The 23,649-nt window shown below is 49.5% G+C and overlaps 1 protein-coding gene and 1 pseudogene across 21 annotated transcripts in view; one reads left to right on the plus strand and one right to left on the minus strand.

Annotated features, from left to right (window-relative positions):
- The first annotated feature begins 9,172 nt into the window (after positions 1–9,172).
- Positions 9,173–23,649, plus strand: part of FANCA (FA complementation group A) — a 92,929-nt gene continuing 78,452 nt past the window's right edge. For 8 of the 21 annotated variants that reach the window (XR_012519060.1, XM_074405338.1, XM_074405360.1 and 5 more), the window contains exons 1-6: positions 9,173–9,302; positions 9,881–9,990; positions 11,612–11,705; positions 18,174–18,316; positions 19,075–19,170; positions 21,176–21,249. Coding sequence is in view for 19 of the 21 variants with exons in the window: in XM_074405338.1 (XP_074261439.1) it covers positions 9,227–9,302; positions 9,881–9,990; positions 11,612–11,705; positions 18,174–18,316; positions 19,075–19,170; positions 21,176–21,249 (593 nt within the window). In the remaining 2 variants the exon portion in view is untranslated. The other 13 variants (XM_039460270.2, XM_074405319.1, XM_074405323.1 and 10 more) reach the window with 6 other exon arrangements.
- On the minus strand, positions 22,943–23,467 carry LOC120360375 (large ribosomal subunit protein uL15-like; annotated as a pseudogene).

Raw genomic sequence — 23,649 nt, forward strand, 5'->3', positions numbered from 1 at the left:
CTGCTTGGGGATGGAGTAGAGACATTTAGTGTGATGAGTAACACACCGAGGCTTGGGATTGGATCCTCACTTCTTCAAGGTATCACATTAGCAGCAACACCCCTAAAATGTTTATCTTATGGTACAACCTGCTCATTCATGCCAATTTACCAGGCACTGATTTTTTACACCTGGGGAAAAAGCAGTGTAAACCCAGGTAGGTGCCTGTCCCTCTAGTGGCAGGCAAGGAAACCAAGACCAGCACAGCAGGTGGGGAAGGGCCCAGGTGTTGACGTGGATCAGGAATCCACTGATTATGTTTGCTTTTTTCCCATGCTCTATTTGGTGCTTTGAAAACTACCAGAGGAAGCCCTTTGAGGGGCCATAAACCTTCTCCATACCATGGCAGTGCAATCAGAGGTGCTGTGTGGCTGGTGAGTGCAGTTGGCCACAGATGAAAAAACTTTAGGGATTATACCTCTAAGCATCTTTTCAGACGCAGAGCCTAGAAGATCTGAACTGTGGGTTCCTGGAGGCTGAGAAGGTAAGTGGGTGCTGGGTCCCCAAGTATTCTGTGGGCTATAATTGCACGGACAATTCTGGGGTTCTTCATTTCAGGAGAGGCGTGCAGGGCTCCAGGGTCCACGGTGGCAAGCAGGAGCCCTAAGTGCCTTGGGACAAAAGTCAGAGCAAGTCAGACAGGAAGTGAAGCTCAGATCAAAGGCCTTCTCCACCATCTGGACGCAGGCAGAGTCACCTCACCTGTGGCACGTGGAGTGCAGAGGAGCCTTTGGACCATGCCTCACTAATTCCGTTTCAGACCCAAAAAGAAGGTCGGTTCTTCCCGAGGGATTCTGTACACGCAGTGCAGGGGAGCAGCCAGGCTTCCTCCACCCCCGAGGCCCCTGAATACGCTCTTTGTCACGGTCTGTGCAGCCAGGCAGGGCCAGAGCTCAGGGGCCCAGAAGGAAAAGCAGACATTTGAGAGGCCCAGATTTTGTGCTTTAAGTTTATTTTAGGGTAGCTATAAAGGCGGTGAATCCCAAGGGTGCCCAATTGAGCCAGACTGGGCTTGATCTCTGAAAGAAAACCCGGGACAGCTCCAAGGGAAGGGTTCCGGCCCCAGGTGTCCAGGTTCCAGGCTGGCAACCTAGAAGACACGGAGACAGAGCATGGCTGAGCCTGGACACTGCAAAGGTTCCAGAGCATGGGGTGGGACGCGTGGCCGTGGGGAGGTCCCAGAGCGGAGACAGAGGAAGCCCTGGACAGCAGGAGTCCCGGGTCAGGTAGCAGGACCTGAGCGGTACCGCGGAGGGAGACGTTCACCCCGTGATTCCCAGTCAGGAGCTGAGAAATACTGAAGGCACTGTCTGCTTCCCACGGAGGGCAGTCAGAGTCATTTACACATGTTGAATTTGTTTTTGTTGTAGAAAAACAGACTGGTTAAAAAGGAATGGGACATGCTAGTTCCTGTGTGAACATGAGGTGAAGACCCTCTTCCCTGCATGCAAAAGTTAACATCAGATGGTGACAAGTGCCTCCAGTGCCTGCTCAGGGACCTGAATGCTGTAAGATTAGAGAAATGGGCTGGGCATGGCACCTCACGCCTGTCCTCCCAGCACTTTGGGAGGCTGAGGCAGGAGGACCATGAGCCTGGGAGGCAGAGGTTATAGTGAGATGAGATTGCACCACTGCACTCCAGCCTTGGTGGCAGAGCAAGACCCTGTTTCAAAAAAAAAGAAATAGAAAAAAAAGAAAAAGAGGGCCGGGCGCGGTGGCTCAAGCCTGTAATCCCAGCACTTTGGGAGGCCGAGGCGGGCAGATCACAAGGTCAAGAGATCAAGACCATCCTGGTCAACACAGTGAAACCCCGTCTCTACTAAAAATACAAAAAATCAGCTGGGCATGGTGATGCGTGCCTGTAATCCCAGCTTCTTGGGAGGCTGAGGCAGGAGAATTGCCTGAACCCAGGAGGCGGAGGTTGCGGTGAGCCGAGATCGTGCCATTGCACTCCAGCCTGAGTAACAAGAGTGAAACTCCGTCTCAAAAAAAAAAAAAAAAAGAAAAGAAAAAAAGAAAAAGAATGCAAAAGCTCCTTACAACTGATAGAGATAATTCTCCCCAACTGCTGAGTGACAAAACTGAGGCAGAACAGGGGATGGGCCAGATCAAAGGACAGATGACCTTTTTTTTTTTTTTTTTTTTTGAGACAGAATTTCCCTTTTGTCAGCCAGACTAGAGTGCAGTGAAGATCTCAGCTCACTGCAAGCTCCACCTCCCAGGTTCAAGTGATTCTCCTGCCGCAGCCTCCGAAGTAGCTGGGATTACAGACACGCACTACCATGCCTGGCTAATTTTTTGTATTTTTAGCAGAGATGGGGTTTCACCATGTTGGGCAGGCTGGTCTCGAACTCCTGACCTCAGGTAATCTACCTGCCTTGCCACCCAAAGTGCTGGGATTACAGGCGTAAGCCAGCGTGCCCAGCCTTTTTTTTTGAGACAGTGTCTCGCTCTGTCCCTCAGGCTGGAGCTGGCATGATCTTGGCTCACCGCAATCTCTGTTTCCCAGGTTCAAGTGATTCTCCTGTCTCAGCCTCCTGAGTAGCTGGAATTACAGGCACCGGCAACCATGCACAGCTAATTCTGTATTTTTAGTAGAGATGGGGTTTCACCTTGTTGGCCAGGCCAGGCTTGAACTCCTGACCTCAGGTGATCTGCCTGCCTTAGCCTCCCAAATGCTGGGATTACAGTCATGAGTCATCTCACTCGGCCTAGATAAACAATTATCTGTTATAGCGTTTTATATTTGCCTTCATCTTACTGTTTCTGTAGATTTTCATTTTTTGTGTGTGTAGATCCAAGTTTCTATCACATTTCTTCTACCTGAAGAACATTTCTTGCAGTGTGTGTTTCCTGGTTATAAATCCTGTCAGCTTCTATATGTCTGAAAAAGTAGTGATTTGGCCTTCCTCTTTTGAAAAATACCTTTGCTAAGTATAGAAATCTTAGTGTTTTCCCAAACTTCAATTATGCTGTTCTGTTGCCTTCTGTTTGCATGTTTTCTCAGAATTTGGCTGTAATTCTAATCTCTTCTTTTTTTTCTTTTTTTCTTTTCTTTTCTTCTTCCCTCCCCTCCCCTCCCCCTGCATTTGGTTGTCTTTCATTATTTGGGGAAAATTCTTGGTAATTTTCTCTTCAAGTGTTTTTTCTGCTTTGCTTTCTTCTTCTTTTGGGAGTCCTAGTACATGCATATTATATCGTTTCATATTTTTCACAGTTCTTGGATGCTCTTTGCTTTTCTTAAACTTTTTTCTCTGTTTTCCAATGTGGGTAATTCCTGTTTTTCTCGGTGTTGAGACTACTGCTGCCCCATCAAGAGTGTTACCTGTTACTGCGTTATTTCTTTCTTACAGTCTGATGAGTTTCCTCATCTCTTCATCAACATTGTTCACCTTTCATACAGGAGACCTTCACATATTAATCACAGTTATTTTAAATTTCCACTCTGTTTCAATTTCTCAGTGACCTCTGAGTCTGGTTCTGTTCATTGCTTTGTCTTTTTTTTTTTTTTTTTTTTTTTTTTGAGACGGAGTTTTGCTCTTGTTACCCAGGCTGGAGTGCAATGGCGCGATCTTGACTCACTGCAACCTCCGCCTCCTGGGTTCAGGCGATTCTCCTGCCTCAGCCTCCTGAGTAGCTGGGATTACAGGCACGCGCCACAATGCCCAGCTAATTTTTTGTATTTTTAGTAGAGACGGGGTTTCACCATATTGACCAGGATGGTCTCGATCTCTTTTTTTTAATTTTTTTTCTTTTTTTTTTTTTTTTTTTTTGAGACAGAGTTTCACTCTTGTTACCCAGGCTGGAGTGCAATGGCGCGATCTCGGGTCACCGCAACCTCCACCTCCTGGGTTCAGGCGATTCTCCTGCCTCAGCCTCCTGAGTAGCTGGGATTACAGGCACGCGCCACCATGCCCAGCTAATTTTTTTGTATTTTTAGTAGAGACGGGGTTTCACTATGTTGACCAGGATGGTCTCGATCTATTGACCTCGTGATCCACCTGCCTTGGCCTCCCAAAGTGCTGGGATTACAGGCTTGAGCCACCGTGCCCGGCCGGTCTCGATCTCTTGACCTCGTGATCCACCTGCCTCGCCCTCTCAAAGTGCTGGGATTACAGGCATGAGCCACCGTGCCCGGCCGGTATTTTCTTTCTTTAGTTTTTGAGACAGAGTCTGGCTCTGTCACCCAGGTTGGAGTGCAATCGTGGGATCTCGGCTCACTGCAGACTCCGCCTCCTGGGTTCAAATGATTTTCCTGCCTCAGCCTCCTGAGTAGCTGGGATTACAGGTGCACGCCCCCATGTCCAGCTAATTTTTGTATTTTTATTTTATTAAAATTTTGTTTTTTTGTGTGTGTGAGGCAGAGTCTTGTTCTGTTGCCTAGGCTGGACTGCAGTGGCGCAATCTTGGTTCATTGCAACCTCCGTCTCCTAGGTTCAGGCGGTCCTTCTGCTTCAGCCTCCCAAGTAGGTGGGACTACGGGCAAATGCCACCACACTCAGCTAATTTTTGTATTTTTAGTTGAGATGAGGGGGTTTCACCATGTTGGCCAGAGTGGTCTCGAACTCCTGACCTCAAGTGATCTGCCTGCCTTGGCCTCCAAAGTGCTGCGATTACAGGCGTGAGCCACTGTGCCTGGCCTGTGCTGGGACTGTCTTTCTTTTTTTATTACCCCCCACCACCCCCCTTTTTTTTTTTCTGAGATGGAGTCTCACTGCCACCCAGGCTGGAGTGCAATGGTGCGATCTTGGCTCACTGCAACCTCTGCCTGCTAGGTTCAAGCAATTCTCCTGCCTCAGCCTCCTAAGTAGCTGGGATTACAGGCCCCCACCACTATGCCTGGCTAATTTTTGTATTTTTAGTAGACACGGGGTTTCACCCTCTTGGCCAAGCTGGTCTTGAACTCCTGACCTCGTGATCTACCCGCCTTGGCCTCCCAAAGTGCTGGGATTACAGGAATGAGCCACCAGGTCTGGCTGTGCTGGGGCTCTCTTGTCGGATGAGTGGCAGCTGGGATCCTCCACCTTCTGCCAGTCCCACCTGCTTGTCTCTCCTTCTCCTACCTGCTTTCCTCTTTTGTCTGAAATCCAGGAATCTGGAGCAGTGAAGCTCCCACTTTCAGTTGTGAGTGGTGAGGAACTCCCTCATTTATTCTTAGAAATAGTCCTTCTAGCCAGGTGCAGTAGCTCATGCCTGTAATCCCAGCACTTTGTAAGGTTGAGGTGAGTGGATTACCTGAGGTCGGGAGTTCCAGGCAAGCCTGATCAACATGCAAAAACCCTGTCTCTACTAAAAATACAGAATTAGCTGGGCGTGTTGGCCCTTGCCTGTAATCCCAGCTACTCTGGAAGTGGAAGCAGGAGAATCGCTTGAACCCAGGAGGCAGAGGTTGCAGTGAACCGAGATCGCACCATTGTACTCCAGCCTGGGCAACAAGAGCGAAACTCTGTCTCAAAAAAAGAGATGTCCTTCTCAGGAGTTTGTGGAAGCAGTGGTGTGAGCTCCTACCAGATGCCATTGGGATGGGCAGAGGCAGCCCCTGAGGAGACCCGAGCGGCCACTGTGGACCCCGCCAGTTCCCTCGTGGAAGGGGCATTTCCAGGAAAAGGACACTCCTCACTTGGGTGTCTGCTCAGAGGGGTCTCAGCCGGACTTCAGCTCCGGATCAAGCAGTGAAAGGTGACTCTGGACTTTCACACATACCTCAAAGTGTGCAGACAATGGCAGAACCACTCCTGAGCATGTCAGACTGGTGTTGCAAATGGAGAAACTGAGGCACAAAACATTCTTTGGCTCGCGCTACCTCCTGAGCAGTCTGGGTGCTGAGAGCAAGTAAGGGTCTTAGGAATTCCATGTCCCCCACCTTAGTGAACACCTCAGCACGAAAATTCCCTGGGCCAGCTTTCCCTGTGACCAGAGGCAGACCCATACGGCAGCCTCTGGGAGAGACATGTGGAGTTCTGGGGCTGCTGCAGGACAGGGGATGTGACCCTGGCTCCATGTGCCAGCCTGGTCCATGAGCAGTATCAGCAGCATGAAGCCTCACCCAGGCGAGGCTCAGCCTCCGTTGGGAGCCTCCCAGTGTGATGCTGCTGGCCAGCTCAGTGGCCTTGGGGGCTCTGCAGTCACCTGAGTGTTTCTGAGCAGGGCTCCTTTCCAGGCTGGTAGCTGGACCCTGCTTGCACGTGCTGGTGACATTTATGACTTACCATTTCACTTGGTTGGAGAAATTTCTGCCAAGGCGGGTAGAACACCTGAAGTCAGGAGTTCGAGACCAGCCTGACCAACGTGGAGAAACCTCGTTTCTACCAAAAATAAAAAATTAGCCTGGCATGGTGGTACCTGGGCAACAAGCGTGAAAATCTGTCTCAAAAACAAAAACCAAAAAAAGGAGAAGATGAATAAATCTGATGATTTGTTAATTAAAATAATTAGGGCCAGGCAGTGTGGCTCATGTCTGTAAGCAAGTCCTTTGGGAAGCTGAAGTGGCAGAACTGCTTGAGTCCAGGAGTCTCAGTCCAGCCTTGGCAACATGGCATGGTGAGACCTCATCTCTACAAAAGTTAAAAACGAGTTGACTTAGAACTTGAGAATAAGTGCTAATGAAAAAACATTTAAAGGCCGGGCGCGATGGCTCAAGCCTGTAATCCCAGCACTTTGGGAGGCCAAGGCAGGTGGATCACCAGGTCAAGAGATCGAGACCATCCTGGTCAACATGGTGAAACCTCGTCTCTACTAAAAACACAAAAAATTAGCTGGGCATGGTGGCGCGTGCCTGTAATCCCAGCTACTCAGGAGGCTGAGGCAGGAGAATTGCCTGAACCCAGGAGTCGGAGGTTGCGGTGAGCCGAGATCATGCCATTGCACTCCAGCCTGGGTAACAAGAGCAAAACTCCGTCTCGAAAAAAAAAAAAAGAACAAAAGAATAAATATTTAAAAAAAGACTAGGTGTGGTGGCTTCTGTCTGTAATTCCAGCATTTTGGGAGGCTGACGAAGGAGGATTGTTTGGTTGTGTTTTGTTTTTGAGATGGAGTTTCACTCTGTTGCCCAGGCTGGAGTGCAGTGGCGGGATCTCAGATCACTGCAACTTCCGCCTCCTGGATTCAAGCCATTCTCTTGCCTCAGCCTCCCAGATAGCTGGGACTACAGGCCTATGCCACGACACCCGGCTACTTTTAGTATTTTTAGTAGAGACAGGGTTGGCCATGATGGGCTCAATATCCTGACCTCGTGGTGAGGCAGGAGGATTGCTTTAAGCTGGGAGTTCCGAGACCAGCCTGGGCAAGATAGCAAAACCCCATCTTTACAAAAAATACAGAAAATTAGTGAGGCGTAATGTTGCACACCTCCCAGCTACTTGGGAGGCCAAGGAAGGAGAATTGCTTGAGCCCAGGAAGGTCAAGGCTGCAGTGAGCTGTGATTGCGCCACTACACTCCAGCCTGGATGAGAGACTGAGACCCTGTCTCAAAAAGACAAAAAAATTAGCCAGGTGTGATAGTGCACACCTGTAGGTTTAGCTATTCGGGAGGCTGAGGTGGGAGGATCATTTCTTTGGTTGATGTGATCATGCCACTGTCCTCCAGGCTGGGCCACAGAGGGAGACTGTTTCAAAATGAAAAGTAAAAACTAGGGTTCCATTCTTGCTAGCAGTCTGGTGGAATTAAGAGAAAGACTTTTCTCAGGTTGATTGATGATCAAGGGGGAAGTGCAGCCCAAAGCTTCATAAACTTCCCACTCAACTCATCTAAGAGGTGCACGGAAGACACCTTTGAGATTCAGACATATGGTGCTTTCTGTGGTCCAGGCATGGCCAGGATGGGAGAATAGGGTTCCTAACAGGGTCCTGGCTTACCCCGGGTCTCTCTGACTCCATCGGCCAGCCTCCTCCTGAGGCTCTGCTTGAGGATGAATCTGTCTGTGCACCCTCCCGATGGGCTGGCCTGTCCCCTGGTCCACACCATTGCCCTCGGCCAGCAGATTGCAATGTGTCTGAGTCAGGCTGTGCAGGGGTCTTTGTGGGGGTTTCAATGATTCTGAATTCTCATTCCTGCTCCATAACCAGCTCATGAATCCAAGGCCTCCCTCTGTGCCTCAGGTCACACCGAAGAGCACTAGTGGTGATGAATGTGGTGATCTAAGCAATCAGCACAAAGCCAACCCCCGGGGAACACGGCCCTTGGGCTGAATCCCTTCCCTGGTTCCAAGGCCACAGCTAGGGGATGAGGAGGTGGCCTCCCTGGCCTCTACTTCCCTGGGGCTTTGAGGCACATCGGCTTCCCCCAGGCACTCCTTTTATGAATCCTTGTTTGTAAGAAAACAGCCTGTTTTCTTCTGAGACAGGGTCTCTCTCTGCCGCCCAGGCTGTTTAAGAGACAGGGTCTCAGCCAGGCGCCGTGGCTCACACCTGTAATCCCAGCACTTTGGGAGGCTGAGGTGGGCGGATCAACTTAGGTCAGGAGTTCGAGACCAGTCTGGGCCAACATGGTGAAACCCTGTGTCTGCTAAGAAATCAACAATTAGCCAGGCATTGTGGCGGGCACCGGTAATCCCAGCTCCCTGGGAGGATGCAGGAGAATCGCTTGAACCCGGGAGCCGGGGGTTGCAGTGAGCCGGACAGTGCCACTATGGGCCAGCCTAAGAGACAGAGCAAGACTATCTCAACAACAACAAAAAGATGGGGTCGCGCTATGTTGCCCAGGCTGGTCTGGAACTCCTGGGCTCAAGCCACCCTCCAGCCTCGGCCTCCCAAAATCCAGGGACCACAGGCGCAGCCACCGCGCGGCCCCCGGCTGCCGAAACGCAGCCCTGCGCAGGGACCGTGTGGCCGCCGGGAGAAGGAACAGCGGTGCTCGGCGCCTCCCTCAGCTTGGCAGGCCAGGTGGTCTCTTCGGACCAACCCGGCCATCCCTTGCAGAAACCACGCCTGAGGGGCCGCAGTCTCCCCGCGCGAGACAACCCCGCGGATTACAACCCGGCGTTGCGAATCCACGCGCGCCCTTCTGCCGCACAGGCGCCTGCGCCACGGCGCACGAGGCCGCGTCACGACGCCTGGAACCTAAGGGCGTGGCCTGGGTGGCACCAGCCAATGGACGCCCGCGCCTGGTCGCAGCCATTAGGAAGGCAGCGCGGGCTCAGCGCGGGCTCAGACTCAGTGCGTCGCCGCCGTGGCCGCAGGAACGCAGGCTATGTCCGACTCGCAGGTCCCGAGCTCCTCCGGCCAGGGGGCAGGGGGCCGCCGGAGGTCCTGGGCCGAGCTGCTGGGTAGGCGGGTGTGGGCGGCGCCGGGCTTCGGACGGGTTCCCGGGTACTCCGACCCTTCTCGCGCGGGCCTCCGCCAGTCCGACGCCAGGAGGCCGCGCCCCGGGGGCTGCGCGTGGTGGGCGCTAGGCCGGTACGGTGTGGCTGCCTCGGACCCGGCCTCCACCCGGCCCCTCCTGCGCCCAGGCGGCGTCCCTCGCTCCCGGGACGCCCCCTTTTTCCCGAACGCCACCTCTGCCGGCTGCCCTGTCAGAGCCGGGTGGGGAGGGCGGCTCCGCGAACCGAGGTTCTTTCGGGGTCCGCCCGCCCGGCTCCCGCGGCCTGGGGTTCTCCACAGCGCGGAGGCCGCCCCTCGCCAGCCTCCTCCGGCCTTCCCTCCCCCGGGCCCTCCTGGGCGGTCTTCCCCGCTGTCTGCGCGGTGGCCGTTTCCGTTGGTTTCCCGAGACCTGCGCCCTGGGGAGGAGGGCCGGCCCCTGTTGGGGGGTGTCCCGGCGGGTCTCCCGTCGCGGCCTCCTGCGTGTCCAGCCGGGGACCTCTGTGTCCGCAGCGCCGTGACGCTTGGAACTGACTTCTCTCCGTAGCTGGCAGGGTCAAGAGGCAAAAATACAATCCTGAGAGGGCACAGAAATTAAAGGAATCAGCTGTGCGCCTCCTGAGAAGCCGCCAGGACCTGAGTGCCCTGTTGCTTGAGGTAAGAGGAAGCTGGTGTCCCTCTCTCGGCAGATTGAGATTCGGGGTTTTTGAGACCGGCCCTGGCAAAGTCTTTCTTTTTCTTTTTTTTTTTTTGAAACGGAGTTTCGCTCGTGTTACCCAGGCTGGAGTGCAATGGCGCGATCTCGGCTCACTGCAAACTCCGCCTCCTGGGTTCAGGCAATTCTCCTGCCTCAGCCTCCTGAGTGTAGCTGGGATTACAGGCACGTGCCACCATGCCCAGCTAATTTTTTGTATTTTTAGTAGAGACGGGGTTTCACCATGTTGACCAGGATGGTCTCGATCTCTTGACCTCGTGATCCACCCGCCTCGGCCTCCCAAAGTGCTGGGATTACAGGCTTGAGCCACCGCGCCCGGCTAGCCTTTCTAAGAAAACCCCCGAGGGCCGGCAGTGGGGCCTGGTCCGCAGAGGGGAGGGTCGCCTGAGCCCAGGAGTTCTGACCAGTCTGGGAGTCCCAGGCATTTGGATCATCAGAGACGAGGTGTTCGAGACCAGCCTGGCCAGCATGGTGAAACCCCGTATCTACTAAAAAAATAAAAAAAATAGCCGAACCTGGAGGCGCCCAAATGTGATCCCAGCTACTCGGGAGGTTGAGGTGGCGGTGAACCGAGACCGCGCCGTTGCACGCCAGTCTGGGCAACAAGAATGAAACTTCCTCGGTCGGACTCTGTGGCTCATGCCTGTAACCCCAGCACTTTTGGAGGCCGAGGCAGGTGAAGCTCGAGGTCAGGAGTTTGCGACCGGAAGAACATGTTGAAACCCTCTTCTCTGCTAAAAATACAAAAATTATCTGGGCATGGTGGCACGCGCCTGTAATCCCAGCTGCTCAGGAGGCTGAAGCAGGAGAATTGCTTCAACCAGCATCCGGGAGGTGGAAGTTGCAGTGACCCAAAAAATTGTAAATAGCCCAGTGGGCAAGCATTAATTACACACAGCTTTTGTTTATTCACAGAACTTGAATTTTTTTTTTTTTTTTTTTTTTTTTTTTGACATCTCACTCAGGCTGGGAGTACAATGGCACGATCTTGGCTCACTGCAAGCTCTGCTTCCCAGATTCAAGCACTTCTCTTGCCTCAGCCTCCTGTAGCTGGGATTACAGGTGTGTACCACCACACTCGGCAAATTTTTTTTTTTTTTTGGTGACGGAATTTCGTTCTTGTTGCCCAGGCTGGAGTCGCTCACTGCAGCCTCCGCCTCCCAGGTTCAAGGGATTCTCTTGCCTCTGCCTCCCGAGTAGCTGGGAATACAGGCATGAGCCACGATGTCCAGGTAATTCTGTATTTTTAGTAGAGACGGGGTTTTTCCGTGTTAGTCAGGCTGGTCTCAAACTCTTGACTTCAGGTGTTCCGCCCACCTCAGCCTCCGAGAGTGCTGGGATCAGAGGCTTGAGCCACTGCACCCAGCCTACACCTGGCTAATTTTTTTTTATGTTTAGTAGAGACGGGGTTTCACCATGTTGGCCAGGCTGGTCTTGAACTCCTGACCTTAAGTGATCAACCTGCCTCAGCCTTTCAAAGTGCTGGGACTACAGACGTGAGCCACTGCACCCATCCCAGAGCTCGAATTTTTAAAATGGAGTTCATTGTGTTCTGGATTCTAGGTAGAAGGTCTACAGTGTAAAAAATTGTGTCTCAGCAACTTGATCGACTGTGGCAGTTCTGAGGCCCATGCTAATCATTCTAGTTCATTTATAGGTAAGTTCTAGCTTCATTTTCTTTATACTGAATTGCAGGAAAGTTTTTTTTTTTTTTTTTTTTTTGTTTTTGTTTTTTTTTAGAAAGAAAAAAAGAATAATGAAAAAAGAAGACGAAGAAAGAGAAAGAGGAAGAGGGAGAGAGAATGGGGGTATTGCTTTATTGCCCGGGCTAGAATGCAGTCTAAATATGGGTATGCCTATAATTGTCCTTAATAATGGAGACATGAAAGAAAATGAGGGAAGAGAATAACAAACAAGGAGCCAACCAACATTTCGTTTAAACTTCTAGGTTGATATGATGTGGTATTGATAAGAGTGTATATTTTGTGTATTTAAAGTGGAGAGTTCTATAAATGTTAATTACATTTACTTGTTTCAGATCTGAGTTCGAGTCCTGGATATCGTTGTTAATTTTCTGTCTCGTTGATCTGTCTAATACTAATGTTGAAGTCTCCCACTATTATTGTGTGGGAGTCTAAGTCTCTTTATTAGTCTTGTATGTCTTGGTATTCCTGTATTGGGTGCGTATATATTTAGGATCTTTAGCTCTTCTTGTTGTTGCATTGATCCTTTTATCATTATATAATGTCCTTCTTTGCTTCTTTTGATCTTTGTTGCTTTTTGTTGTTGTTGTTGTTGTTTTTTTTTTTTTTTGAGACGGAGTTTCGCTCTTGTTACCCAGGCTGGAGTGCAATGGCGCGATCTCGGCTCACCACAACCTCCGCCTCCTGGGTTCAGGCAATTCTCCTGCCTCAGCCTCCCTAGTAGCTGGGACTACAGGCGTGCGCCACCATGCCCAGCTAATTTTTGTATTTTTAGTAGAGACGGGGTTTCACCATGTTGACCAGGATGGTCTCGATCTCTTGACCTCGTGATCCACCCGCCTCCGCCTCCCAAATTGCTGGGATTATAGGCGTGAGCCACCGTGCCTGGCCGATCTTTGTTGCTTTAACGACTATTTTATCAGAGGCAAAAATTGTAACTTCTGCTTTTTATTTATTTATTTAAGCTCTCTGGTTGGTAAATCTTTCTCCATCCCTTGTTTTGAGTCTTTGTGTATCCTTGAATGTGAGATGGGTCTGGGTGCAGCATACGGATGGGTTTTAGTTTTTTATCCAAATTGCCTGTCTTTGGATTGGGGGATTTGGTCCATTTGAATTTAGAATTAACAATGATATATGTGAGTTTAATACTGCCATTTAATAGTAGCTGGCTCTTTTGCCCATTAGTTGATGTAAATTCTTCATTATATTGATGTTCTTTACTTTTCGGTATTTTTTAGAAAGGCTGATACTGTTTGTTCCTTTCTATGTGTAGTGGTTCTTTCAGAAGCTCTTGTAAAGCAGGCCTGGTGGTGATGAAATCTCTGAGTGCTTGCTTGTTCACAAAAAACTTTATTTTTCCTTCACTTACGAAGCTTAGTTTGGCTGGATGTGAAATTCTTGGTTGAAAGTTCTTTTCTTTAAGGATGTTGAATATTGGTCCCCACTCTCTTCTGGCTTGTAGGGTTTCTGCTGAGAGATCCTTTCTCTCTGGCTGCCCTTAGTATTTTCTCCTTCATTTCAACCCTGGTGAATCTGACGATTATGTGCCTTGGAGTTGCTCTTCTTGAGGAATATCTTTGTGGTGGTCTCTGTATTACCTGGAGTTGAATATTATCCTGCCTTACTAGGTTGGGAAAATTTTCCTGAATAATATCCTGAAGCGTATTTTCCAGCTTGGATTCATTCTCTTTGTCACATTCAGGTACACCTATCAAGCGTAGATTAGGTCTTTTCACATAGTCCCATATTTCTTGGAGACTTCGCTCGTTCCTTTTTATCCTTTTTTCTCTTTTTTTTTTGAGACGGAGTTTCGCTCTTGTTACCCAGGCTGGAGTGCAATGGCACGATCTCAGCTCACCGCAGCCTCCGCCTCCTAGGTTCAAGCAAGTCTCCTGTCTCAGCCTCCTGAGTAGCTGGGATTACAGGCACACACCACCATGCCCAGCTAATTTTTTGTATTTTTAGTAGAGACGGGGTTTCACCGTGTTGACCAGGTTGGTCTCGATCTCTTGACCTCGTGATCCACCCGCCTTGGCCTCCCAAAGTGCTGGGATTACAGGCTTGAGCCACCGTGCCCGGCCTATCCTTTTTTCTCTAATCTTGTGTTGTTTTATTTCATTGAGTTGGTCTTCGACCTCTGATATCCTTTCTTCTGCTTGATCAATTCGGCTGTTAAAACTTGTGCATACTTCACGTAGTTCTCGTATAGTGTTTTTCAGCTCCATCAATTCACTTATTTTCCTCTCTAAAGTGTGTATTCTTGTTAACATTTCATCAAACCTTTTTTCAAAGTTCTTAGTTTCTTTGGATTGGGTTAGAACAAATTCTTTTAATTCACAGAAGTTTCTTATTACCCACATTTTGAAGCCTGCTTCTGTAATTGGAACACACTCGTTCTCCATCAAGCCTTGTTTCGTTGCTGATGAGGAACCGTGATCCCCTACTGAGGGAGAGGCATTCTGATCTTGGGTGTTCTCAGCCTTTTTTGGCTGTTTTCTTCCCTTCGTTGTAGATGTATCCATCTGTGGTCTTTATAATTACTGTCTTTGTAATTGGGTTTCTGAGTGGACGTCCAACTTAGATTCTCAGCGCCAAAATCTGAGCAACCCACTGCGCCGACTAAATCAGCGGCGTTAAGATTGATGGTGCTTGCGCCGGGCTCGGTGGCTCAAGCCTGTAATCCCAGCACTTTGGGAGGCCGAGGCGGGTGGATCACGAGGTCGAGAGATCAAGACCATCCTGGTCAACATGGTGAAACCCCATCTCTACTAAAAGTGCAAAAAATTAGCTGGGCATGGTGGCACGTGCCTGTAATCCCAGCTACTCAGGAGGCTGAGGCAGGAGAATTGCCTGACCCCAGGAGGCGGAGGTTGCGGTGAGCCGAGATCGCGCCATTGCACTCCAGCCTGGGTAACAAGAGCGAAACTCCATCTCAAAAAAAAAAAAAAAGATTGATGGTGCTTTTCTGACTCTGCACCAAGAACCGACACTCTGAGGTGCCAGCAAAACCGCCTTGCCGGTCACAAGAGTCGCGCTGGCGACCCGTGGGGCTCCTCCGCTGGGAATCTCCTGGTGCGTGAGCAACAGGAATTCATGTGAAGGTCTGGTGTCCTCTCGTTCTTTGCGCTTTCACTGGGAGCTACAATCCCGAGCTGCTAGTGATCAGCCATCCTGGATCTCTCTCCAGGAAAGTTTTTATATAGTAAACTATCATTTGCTAAACTAAGTAGAAACTTAAATTTCCTCAGATGATGGATTTCCACTTGTGTGTGTAGTCAAAATTCTAAATGATGTTTTTGTGACTTGCTTTTGGGCATGTTATGATGTTGTGTTTAGAAACAGTGTTGGCCGGATGTGGTGGCTCAAGCCTGTAATCCCAGCACTTTGGGAGGCCGAGGCGGGTAGATCACGAGGTCAAGAGATCGAGACCATCCTGGTCAACATGGTGAAACCCCATCTCTACTAAAAATACAAAAAAATCAGCTGGGCATGGTGGCGCGTGTCTGTAATCCCAGCTACTCAGGAGGCTGAGGCAGGAGAATTGCCTGAACCCAGGAGGCGGAGGTTGCAGTGAGCCGAGATCGCGCCATTGCACTCCAGCCTGGGTAACAGGAGCGAAACTCCATCTCAAAAAAACAAAACAAAACACCGAAGAACAGAATAAGAGCATCTGGGCTCGGGGGGACCAATGCCACTTCCAAGCAGAGTCTGGTGATGATGTCTCGAGTGTCCAGGTGCGTCTGTATTTATTAGGTACAGGTTAGGAAGGGTAGTGAGTCAGGTCATCTTAAGGATAGTGATAGGGCCAAGACAGTCAGGTGAGTGATAAGCAAGGAGTCCACCCCCATTAGGTCACCGAGGCAGGGAGGTGGGCAGTACACGGGGTCCACCCCCATTTGGTTACTGAGGCTAGGAAATGGGCAGTGTGCAGTAAGGAGGGTGCAATGTGCAACATCACTTATCCAGGAGCAGGCTACTTCTAAGGATATCTGTGCGAGGAGTCCGAGTCAGTCTAGTAGCAAGAGAACTGACGGTATACGGCCACCTAGCTGCGATTACACGGGAGGGGTTTTAAGCCCTTGGATGTTCACAGGATTGCTGACCTGAGGCCAACTTTCCGCAAGAACCGGAAACAAGATAACTACAACTCCCTTACAGGAGGAGTAACTCTTGCTCCAAGCCTGCCGTACAGTGGGTATCTTTATGATACTGAACGCTGCTGCCTGGGCCAACCTGCAATGTAGCACATGCCCTTTTAGGCAGGGGCACTACTGCCTGGGTCATTGATTCTTGTCCTGGTATGGCTGTTTTTTCCTAGTACATGCTCTGTATCATGTCTGCTCTAGCTACTACTCTTGTCTACAAACTAAGATAGGATCATATAAAAAGGAAACAAATGAGTAGTAAGTTATTCTTGAGGCACTGATAGTGCTGAGGGTCTGCTTAGCTCTTCCTCGTTGCCCAGAGGTGGGGTTACCCACATTGGGCAACATGGTGAAAACCTATCTCTACTGAAATACGAAAAATTATGTCGACATGGTGGTGGTCGCCTGTAGTTCCAGCTACTCAGGAGGCTGAGGCATGAGAATTGCTTGAACCTGGGAGGCGGAAATTGCAGTGAGCTGAGATCATGCTACTGTACTCTAGCCTGGGCAGCAGAGGTAGACTTTGTCTCTAACAACAACAAAATAAATAAAAATAAAATTACGAATTTTAGTTGGGCAGGGTGGTGAGCACCTGTGATCCCAGCTGCTTGGGAGGCTGAGGCAGGAGAATTGCTCAAACCCAGGAGGCAGAGGTTGCAATGAGCCGAGACTGTGCCATTGCACTCCAGCCTGGGCAACTAGAGCAAAACTGCCTCAAAAAAAGAAAATGGCATTGTCTACCTTTCTATCTTTTTTTTCTTGGATACAGGGTCTCGCTCTTGCCAGGGAGAGCAGTGGTGTGATTGCACCTCACTGCAGTCTTGACCTCGTGGGCTCAAGAGATCCTCCCACTCCAGCCTCTTGAGTTGCTGGGACTACAGGGGTGTACTACCTTGCCTGGCTAATTTTTTTATTGAGACGGGGTTTTGCCATATTGCCAAGGTTGGTCACAAACTCCTGAGCTCAGGCAGTTCGTTCACATCAGCTTCCCAAAGTGTTGGGATTACAGGCGTGACCCACTTTGGCCGATCTGTCTGCCTTTCTTTTGTCTTTTTGAGGTGGAGTTTTACTGTTTTTGCCTTGGCTGGAATGCAGTAGTGCAGTCTTGGCTCACTGCAACCTCTGCCCTCTGGGTTCAAGTGATTCTCCTGCCTCGCTCTCCTGAGTAGCTGGGATTATAGGCGCACACCACCTTGTCCAGCTAATTTTGTGTTTTTATTAGAGATGGGGTTTCTCCATGTTGGTCAGCTTGGTCTCAAACTCCTGACGTCAGGTGATCTGCCGGCCTCAGTTCTCTGACGGTGCCATGACAGGTGGCTTATACCAGTAAACAGTTTGGCTGGTTGTGGTGTCTCACGCCTATAATCCCAGCACTTTGGAAGGCTGAGGCGGGTGGATCACGAGTTCAGGAATTTGAGACCAGTATGTCCAACATAGTGAAACCCCTCTTTACTAAAACTACAAAAAATTAGCCAGGCGTGGTGGCATGTGCGTGCCTGTAATCCTAGCTCCTTGGGAGGCTGAGGCACGAGAATCACTTGAACCTGGCAGGCAGAGGTTGCAGTGAGCCAAGATTGCACTATTGCCCTCCAGCCCGGGCGACAGTGCAAGACACCATCTCAAAAAATAATTAATTTTGGAAGGCAAATAAATTAGAAAATGGTTGACTTTGCCTCCTCCACGTTGCCCACCGTGTCTCACTTTATTGAGTGCAGACCAGAGGCTAGTTGCTCAGAGAGTTGTGGCTGCCTGTGGGCTGTGAGTGAGATTCCACCTGGTGGCCCTGGGGACTGAGCACACCGGTGACTGCTCCTGCCTCCCAGGTGTCTGGCAGAGCATTGGGAAATCCCTGCCTCATTTTGACAGGAAGCAGCAATGTGAGTCAACAGGAATAGGCTTATCTTGAAGTAATGGGTAAAACAGTGTATTTGAAAGAGCCTGCTGGAGTTCTCCATTTGCTGTGCTCCTTTGCAAAAAGATGATAAAGTTCTCCGTCAGAGTATGTTTCTTTGTCTTGCTCCTGTTGTGTCCTGGGAAACTTAACATAATAGAATGCGTAGCTCTGGGTTCAGGTGCTGCCACCAGTTGTATTGTGAGCTGCTTGAGTCGTCAGATTCTAATGTTTATCTCGTGTTTTTCCCTTTGCATGTGTTCTGCCCCTTTAAAAGGCAGTTTTCTGTGCCTTATCTTAAAATAAGGCATTTAAACTATAAGTCTTTTGTTTTAGATTTTGTCTCATGTTTTAAGAGAAAGCTGTGGTTACATTTTGTCTTTAAGGGTCTGCTTTGCAGGATCAGGCCTCACGGCTGGGGGTTCCTGTGGGTATTCTCTCAGCCACGATGGTTGCCTCTGGTGTGGGACAGATCTGTGCGGCTCCAGTGGATCCCAGCCACCCTGTGCTGCTCACCGTGGAGCAGAGAGTAAGAACAGTAAACATGAGGAAACCTGCCCTTGTTGCTTTTAAGCTGGTTGGGAAAATAGGACATTTCTTTTTCTTTTTCTTTCTTTTTTTTTTTTTTTGAGACAGTGTTTCGCTCTTGTTGCCCAGGCTGGAGTGCAATGGCGCGATCTCGGTTCACCGCAACCTCCGCCTCCCGGGTTCAGGCAATTCTCCTGCCTCAGCCTCCTGAGTAGCTGGGATTACAGGCGTGCGCCACCTTGCCCAGCTAATTTTTTGTATTTTTAGTAGAGACGGGGTTTCACCATGTTGACCAGGATGGTCTCGATCTCTTGACCTCGTGATCCACCCGCCTCGGCCTCCCAAAGTGCTGGGATTACAGGCATGAGCCACTGCGCCCGGCCAGGACATTTCTTTAATAGTGTTTCAGGTAAGGCCGGGCTTGGAGGCTTACGCCTGTAATCCCAGCAATTTGGGAGGCCGAGGTGGGCAGATCGAGAGATCAGGAGTTCCAAGACCAGCCTGACCAATATGGTGAAACCCCGTCTTTACTAAAAATATAAGAATTAGCTGGGCATGGCGGTGGGCGCCTCTAATCTCAGCTACTTGGGAGGCTGAGGCAGGAGAATCTCTTGAACCGTGGAGGTGGGGGTTGCAGTGAGCCGAGATCGTGCCGCTGCACTCCAGTCTGGGTGACAGAGTGAGACTCCGTTTCAGAAACATTTATATATTGTTTCAGGTATTTGTCTGTTTTTAAAAACATGTAATCTCTCTTTCCAGAAGAAGCTGTCTTCCTTGTTAGAGGTTGCACAGTATTTGTTGGCACACAATATGTTCTCCCGTCTTTCCTTTTGTCAAGAATTGTGGAAAATACAGGTAAATTTGAGATTGCAGATCTGACTTTCCACCGTTTGAGGCAATGTTCTGTTGATGTGGATGGAAGCAACAGAGTCCCTAGGTTTTCTTGGAAATTCTACCAAGCTTCTTCTTAATTACGGAGAGTGGATGAAAAAGGGTTTAGAAATCCTCTGTGGATTGGAAAGAGGTACCTTCAGTTACCATTTTTGTCACTATTCACCCATCGTTAGTAATATTTATTAGAAGAGAATATACCATAAAAACATGATGTTCAGCCTTCTTGAGTATATTATAATGAAGAATTTTCCAGGGCAGTAAACTATTAAAAATGTTATTTAAAGATGGGGTTTCACCGTATTGGTCAGGCTGGTCTCGAACTCCTGACCTCAGGTGATCTACCCGCCTCACCCTCCCAAAGTGCTGGGATAACAGGCATGAGCCACATTTCTGTTTTTGTTTTTGCCTTTTTTTTTTTGAAATGAAGTCTCACTCTGTTGCCTAGACAGGAGTGTAGTGGCTTGATCTGGGCTCACTGCAACCTCCGTCTCCTGGGTTCAATCGATTCTCTTGCCTCAGCCTCCTGAGTAGCTTAAATTACAGGCACCCAACACTGTGCCTGGCTAATTTTCTTGTATTTTTTTTTTTTTTTTTTTAAGATGGAGTTTCGCTCTTGTTACCCAGGCTGGAGTGCAATGGCACGATCTTGGCTCACTGCAACCTCCGCCTCCTGGGTTCAGGCAATTCTTCTGCCTCAGCCTCCTGAGTAGCTGGGATTATAGGCACGCACCACCATGCCCAGCTAATTTTTGTATTTTAGTAGAGACGGGGCTTCACTATGTTGACCAGGATGGCCTTGATCTCTTGACCTCGTGATCCACCCGCCTCGGCCTCCCAAAGTGCTGGGATTACAGGCTTGAGCCACCGCACCCGGCTTCTTTTTTTTTTTTTTTTTTTGAGACGGAGTCTTACTCTGCCGCCCTGGCTGGAGTACAGTGGCGTCATCTCGGTTCACTGTACACTCTGCCTTCCAGGTTCAAGCCATTCTCCTGCCTCAGCCTCCTAAGTAGCTGGGATTATAGGTGTGGACCACCATGCCTGGCTAATTTTTGTATCTTTAGTAGAGATGGGGTTTCACCGTGTTGGCCAGGACTGTCTTCAACTCCTAAACTCAGGTGATCTGCCCATGTTGAACTCCCAAATTGCCGGGGTTACAGGTGTGAGCCACTGCACCTGGCCTTTCCCATTCTTTTATCCAGCATACATTACAGAGTTCGTTAGATTTGTCAGGTATTGCTATGGCCCCTGTACTCATTATCCAGTTGGGGAAACAAGCCACTAAATCCACAAGAATTGCGATGATACAGGTGCTCATAGATTTGCAAAGAAGAAATGGACGTGCCTATCAGAGAGTTAGGAAAGCCTCCCTGCATGGAGTGTGAAGAGTGTGAATTAGGGGAATGAGAAGGGGAGGCCACAGGGAGATCAGGACAGTATGACTGGGGCACAGGGTCCGCGCTGAGCATGGAGGTTATCAAGTGGGAGAGGGCTGAGTGGGAAAGACACGGGACAGACACAGGCCACAGTGAAGCCTGACCTTTGTCCTGGAAGCTATGAGGAGCCAGTGAAGGCTTCTAAAGAAGAGACTGACATGCCAAGTGTGTATTTTGGAATACTGTGCTGGCCACAGTGTGGAGAAAGGGTTGGAAGTAGTTTACTCTAGAGCCCAGGTGGGGAGCTAGGCAGGCCTGCAGCCCAGGCAGGGTGCCACTCAGGGCCTGTGCCAGAGCAGTAGGAAGAGGGGAGGAGGAGGAGGAGGAAGTGTCAGGTAACAATGTATGAGTTTCTGAAATCCAGTGAGTTTGAAAACCAGAACAATTTTGTGAAAAAAAGGACTTGATTTCTGGCTCTACTTTTTGGTTGATGTTCATTTTCAGTAGAGCACAGTGGTTAAGCATCTAGGTTGAACATTTTGTAGGAAAATGCATGTATAAAGGACTCAAATGCTGTTATTTATTTTCTTCAGAATTCTTTGTTGCTTGAAGCGGTGTGGCGTCTTCATGTACAAAGCATTGTGAGCCTGCAGGAGTTGCTGGAAAGGTAGTGTACTAATGATTCAGTGTTACTGTTTTCGCAGTCTAGTATAAATTACATTTCAAAGCCAAAAATCAGGATTCTGCATTGCATATTTATACTAGACTAGGCCTGGAGAAACTATTGCTTTATTATTTCAAGAGAGCATTTGTTTTAATTGAAGTCTTTTTTTTTTTTTTTTGGAGACAGGGTCTCTTTCTTTTTTCTTTGGAGACAGGGTGGATCACCTAAGGTTAGGAGTTCGAGACCAGCCCAGCCAACGTGGAGAAACCCTGTCTCTACTAAAAATGCAAAATATAGCTGGACATGGTCTTGGGTGCCTGGAATCCCAGCTGCTAGGGAGGCTGAGGCAGGAGAGCCGATGGAACTCGGGAGGCAGAGGTTACAATGAGCTGGGATGGCACCTGTACTCCAGCCTGAGCGCTGGAGCAGGACTCTGTCTCAAAAAAAAAACCAACAAAAAAAACAAAACACGTTTTTTCTTGAGACAGCCTTCCTGTTGCCCAGGCTGGAGTGCAGTGTCATCATAGCTCCCTATAGCCTCAGTTACTGGGCTCAAGTGATCTTTCTACCTCTGCCTCCCAAGTAGCTGGAACTACAGGTGTACATCACCATACCTGGCTACATATATATTTTTTTTTTTTTTTTTTTGAGACGGAGTTTCGCTCTTGTTACCCAGGCTGGAGTGCAATGGCGCGATCTTGGCTCACCGCAACCTCCACCACCTGGGTTCAGGCAATTCTCCTGCCTCAGCCTTCCTGAGTAGCTGGGATTACAGGCACGCGCCACCATGCCCAGCTAATTTTTTGTGGTTTTTTTTTTTTTTTTTTTGAGACGGAGTTTCGCTCGTTACCCAGGCTGGAGTGCAATGGCGTGATCTCGGCTCACCGCAACCTCTGCCTCCTGGGTTCAGGCAATTCTCCAGCTTCAGCCTCCTGAGTAGCTGGGATTACAGGCACGTGCCAACATGCCCAGCTAATTTTTTGTATTTTTAGTAGAGACGGGGTTTCACCGTGTTGACCAGGATGGTCTCGATCTCTCGACCTCGTGATCCACCCGCCTCGGCCTCCCAAAGTGCTGGGATTACAGTCTTGAGCCACCGCACCCGGCCTATTTTTTGTGTTTTTAGTAGAGACGGGGTTTCACCATGTTGACCAGGATGGTCTCGATCTCTTGACCTCGTGATCCACCCGCCTCGGCCTCCCAAAGTGCTGGGATTACAGGCTTGAGCCACCGCGCCCGGCCCAATTTTTTTTTTTAATTACAGATGTCCAGGGCGGGTCTCACTCTGTTACTGGGATCTTACTTTGTTGCTCAGGCTGGTCTTGAACTCGAGGGCTCAAGCAGTCTTCCCACCTCAGCCTCCCAAAGTGCTGGGATTACAAGTGTGAATTACTGCACCTGGCAAGGAGTAATTTTTTTTTTTTTTTTTTTTTTTTTTTTGAGATGGAGTCTTGCTCTGTTGCCAGGCTGGAGTGCAGTGGCATGATCTAGGCTCACTGCAACCTCGGCCTCCTGGGTTCAAGCGATTCTCATGCCTCAGCCTCCTGAGTAGCTGGGACTATAGGCGTCTGCCAGTGTGCCTGGCTAATTTTTGTATTTTTAGTAGAGATGGGGTTTCCCCATGTTAGCCAGGATGGTCTTGATCTCTAGACCTTGGGATCCAGCCACTGTGCCCAGCCAGAATGATGTTTTTTTTTTTTTTTTTTTTTTTTTTTTTTTACAAGTACTCAGCATTTAATGAAGCTCCCTCTATGTGGCCTCAAGCCACGAGGACACAGGCCCCCCCGACACCCTTAATCTTCTCCTCAGCTCTTCTGCTGAAGAATTTGGCCTTGACGATGACAGGCTGCTTTGGGAGCTTTCCCTTGCCCAGAACTTTGTAGTAGCCCGATCGCACCACATCAATGATGGGAGCAGCCCCAGTCTTGTTTTTAGCAGCATTCACCCGTGTCTGCTCACTAACCAAAGTTCACAGTTTGTCAAGGTTGACAGTTGGGCAGAAGCTCTGGTTCCTCTTTAAGTGGTAATGCCTCATACCAACTTTCCCAAAGTAACCTGGGTGGTATTTGTCGAAGTTGATCCTGTGATGATGCATACCACCAGCATTACCACGGCCTCCGGGGTGCTTCTGGTGCTTGCCGATGCGGCCGTGGCCGTGGCTCACGTGGCCCCGAAGTTTCCGGGTCTTCCTCAGTCTGGATGGCATACTGGCGGCCCAGACGAAAGACAGAATGATGTTTTTTAAAACCAAAAAAGGGCTGGGCGCGGTGGCTCAAGCCTGTAATCCCAGCACTTTGGGAGGCCAAGGCGGGTGGATCACAAGGTCGAGAGATCGAGACCAACCTGGTCAACATGGTGAAACCCCGTCTCTACTAAAAATACAAAACATTAGCTGGGCATGGT

Source organism: Saimiri boliviensis, chromosome 1 (genome assembly GCF_048565385.1).
Source record: "Saimiri boliviensis isolate mSaiBol1 chromosome 1, mSaiBol1.pri, whole genome shotgun sequence".
In the NCBI taxonomy this organism is placed as follows: Eukaryota; Metazoa; Chordata; class Mammalia; order Primates; family Cebidae; genus Saimiri; species Saimiri boliviensis.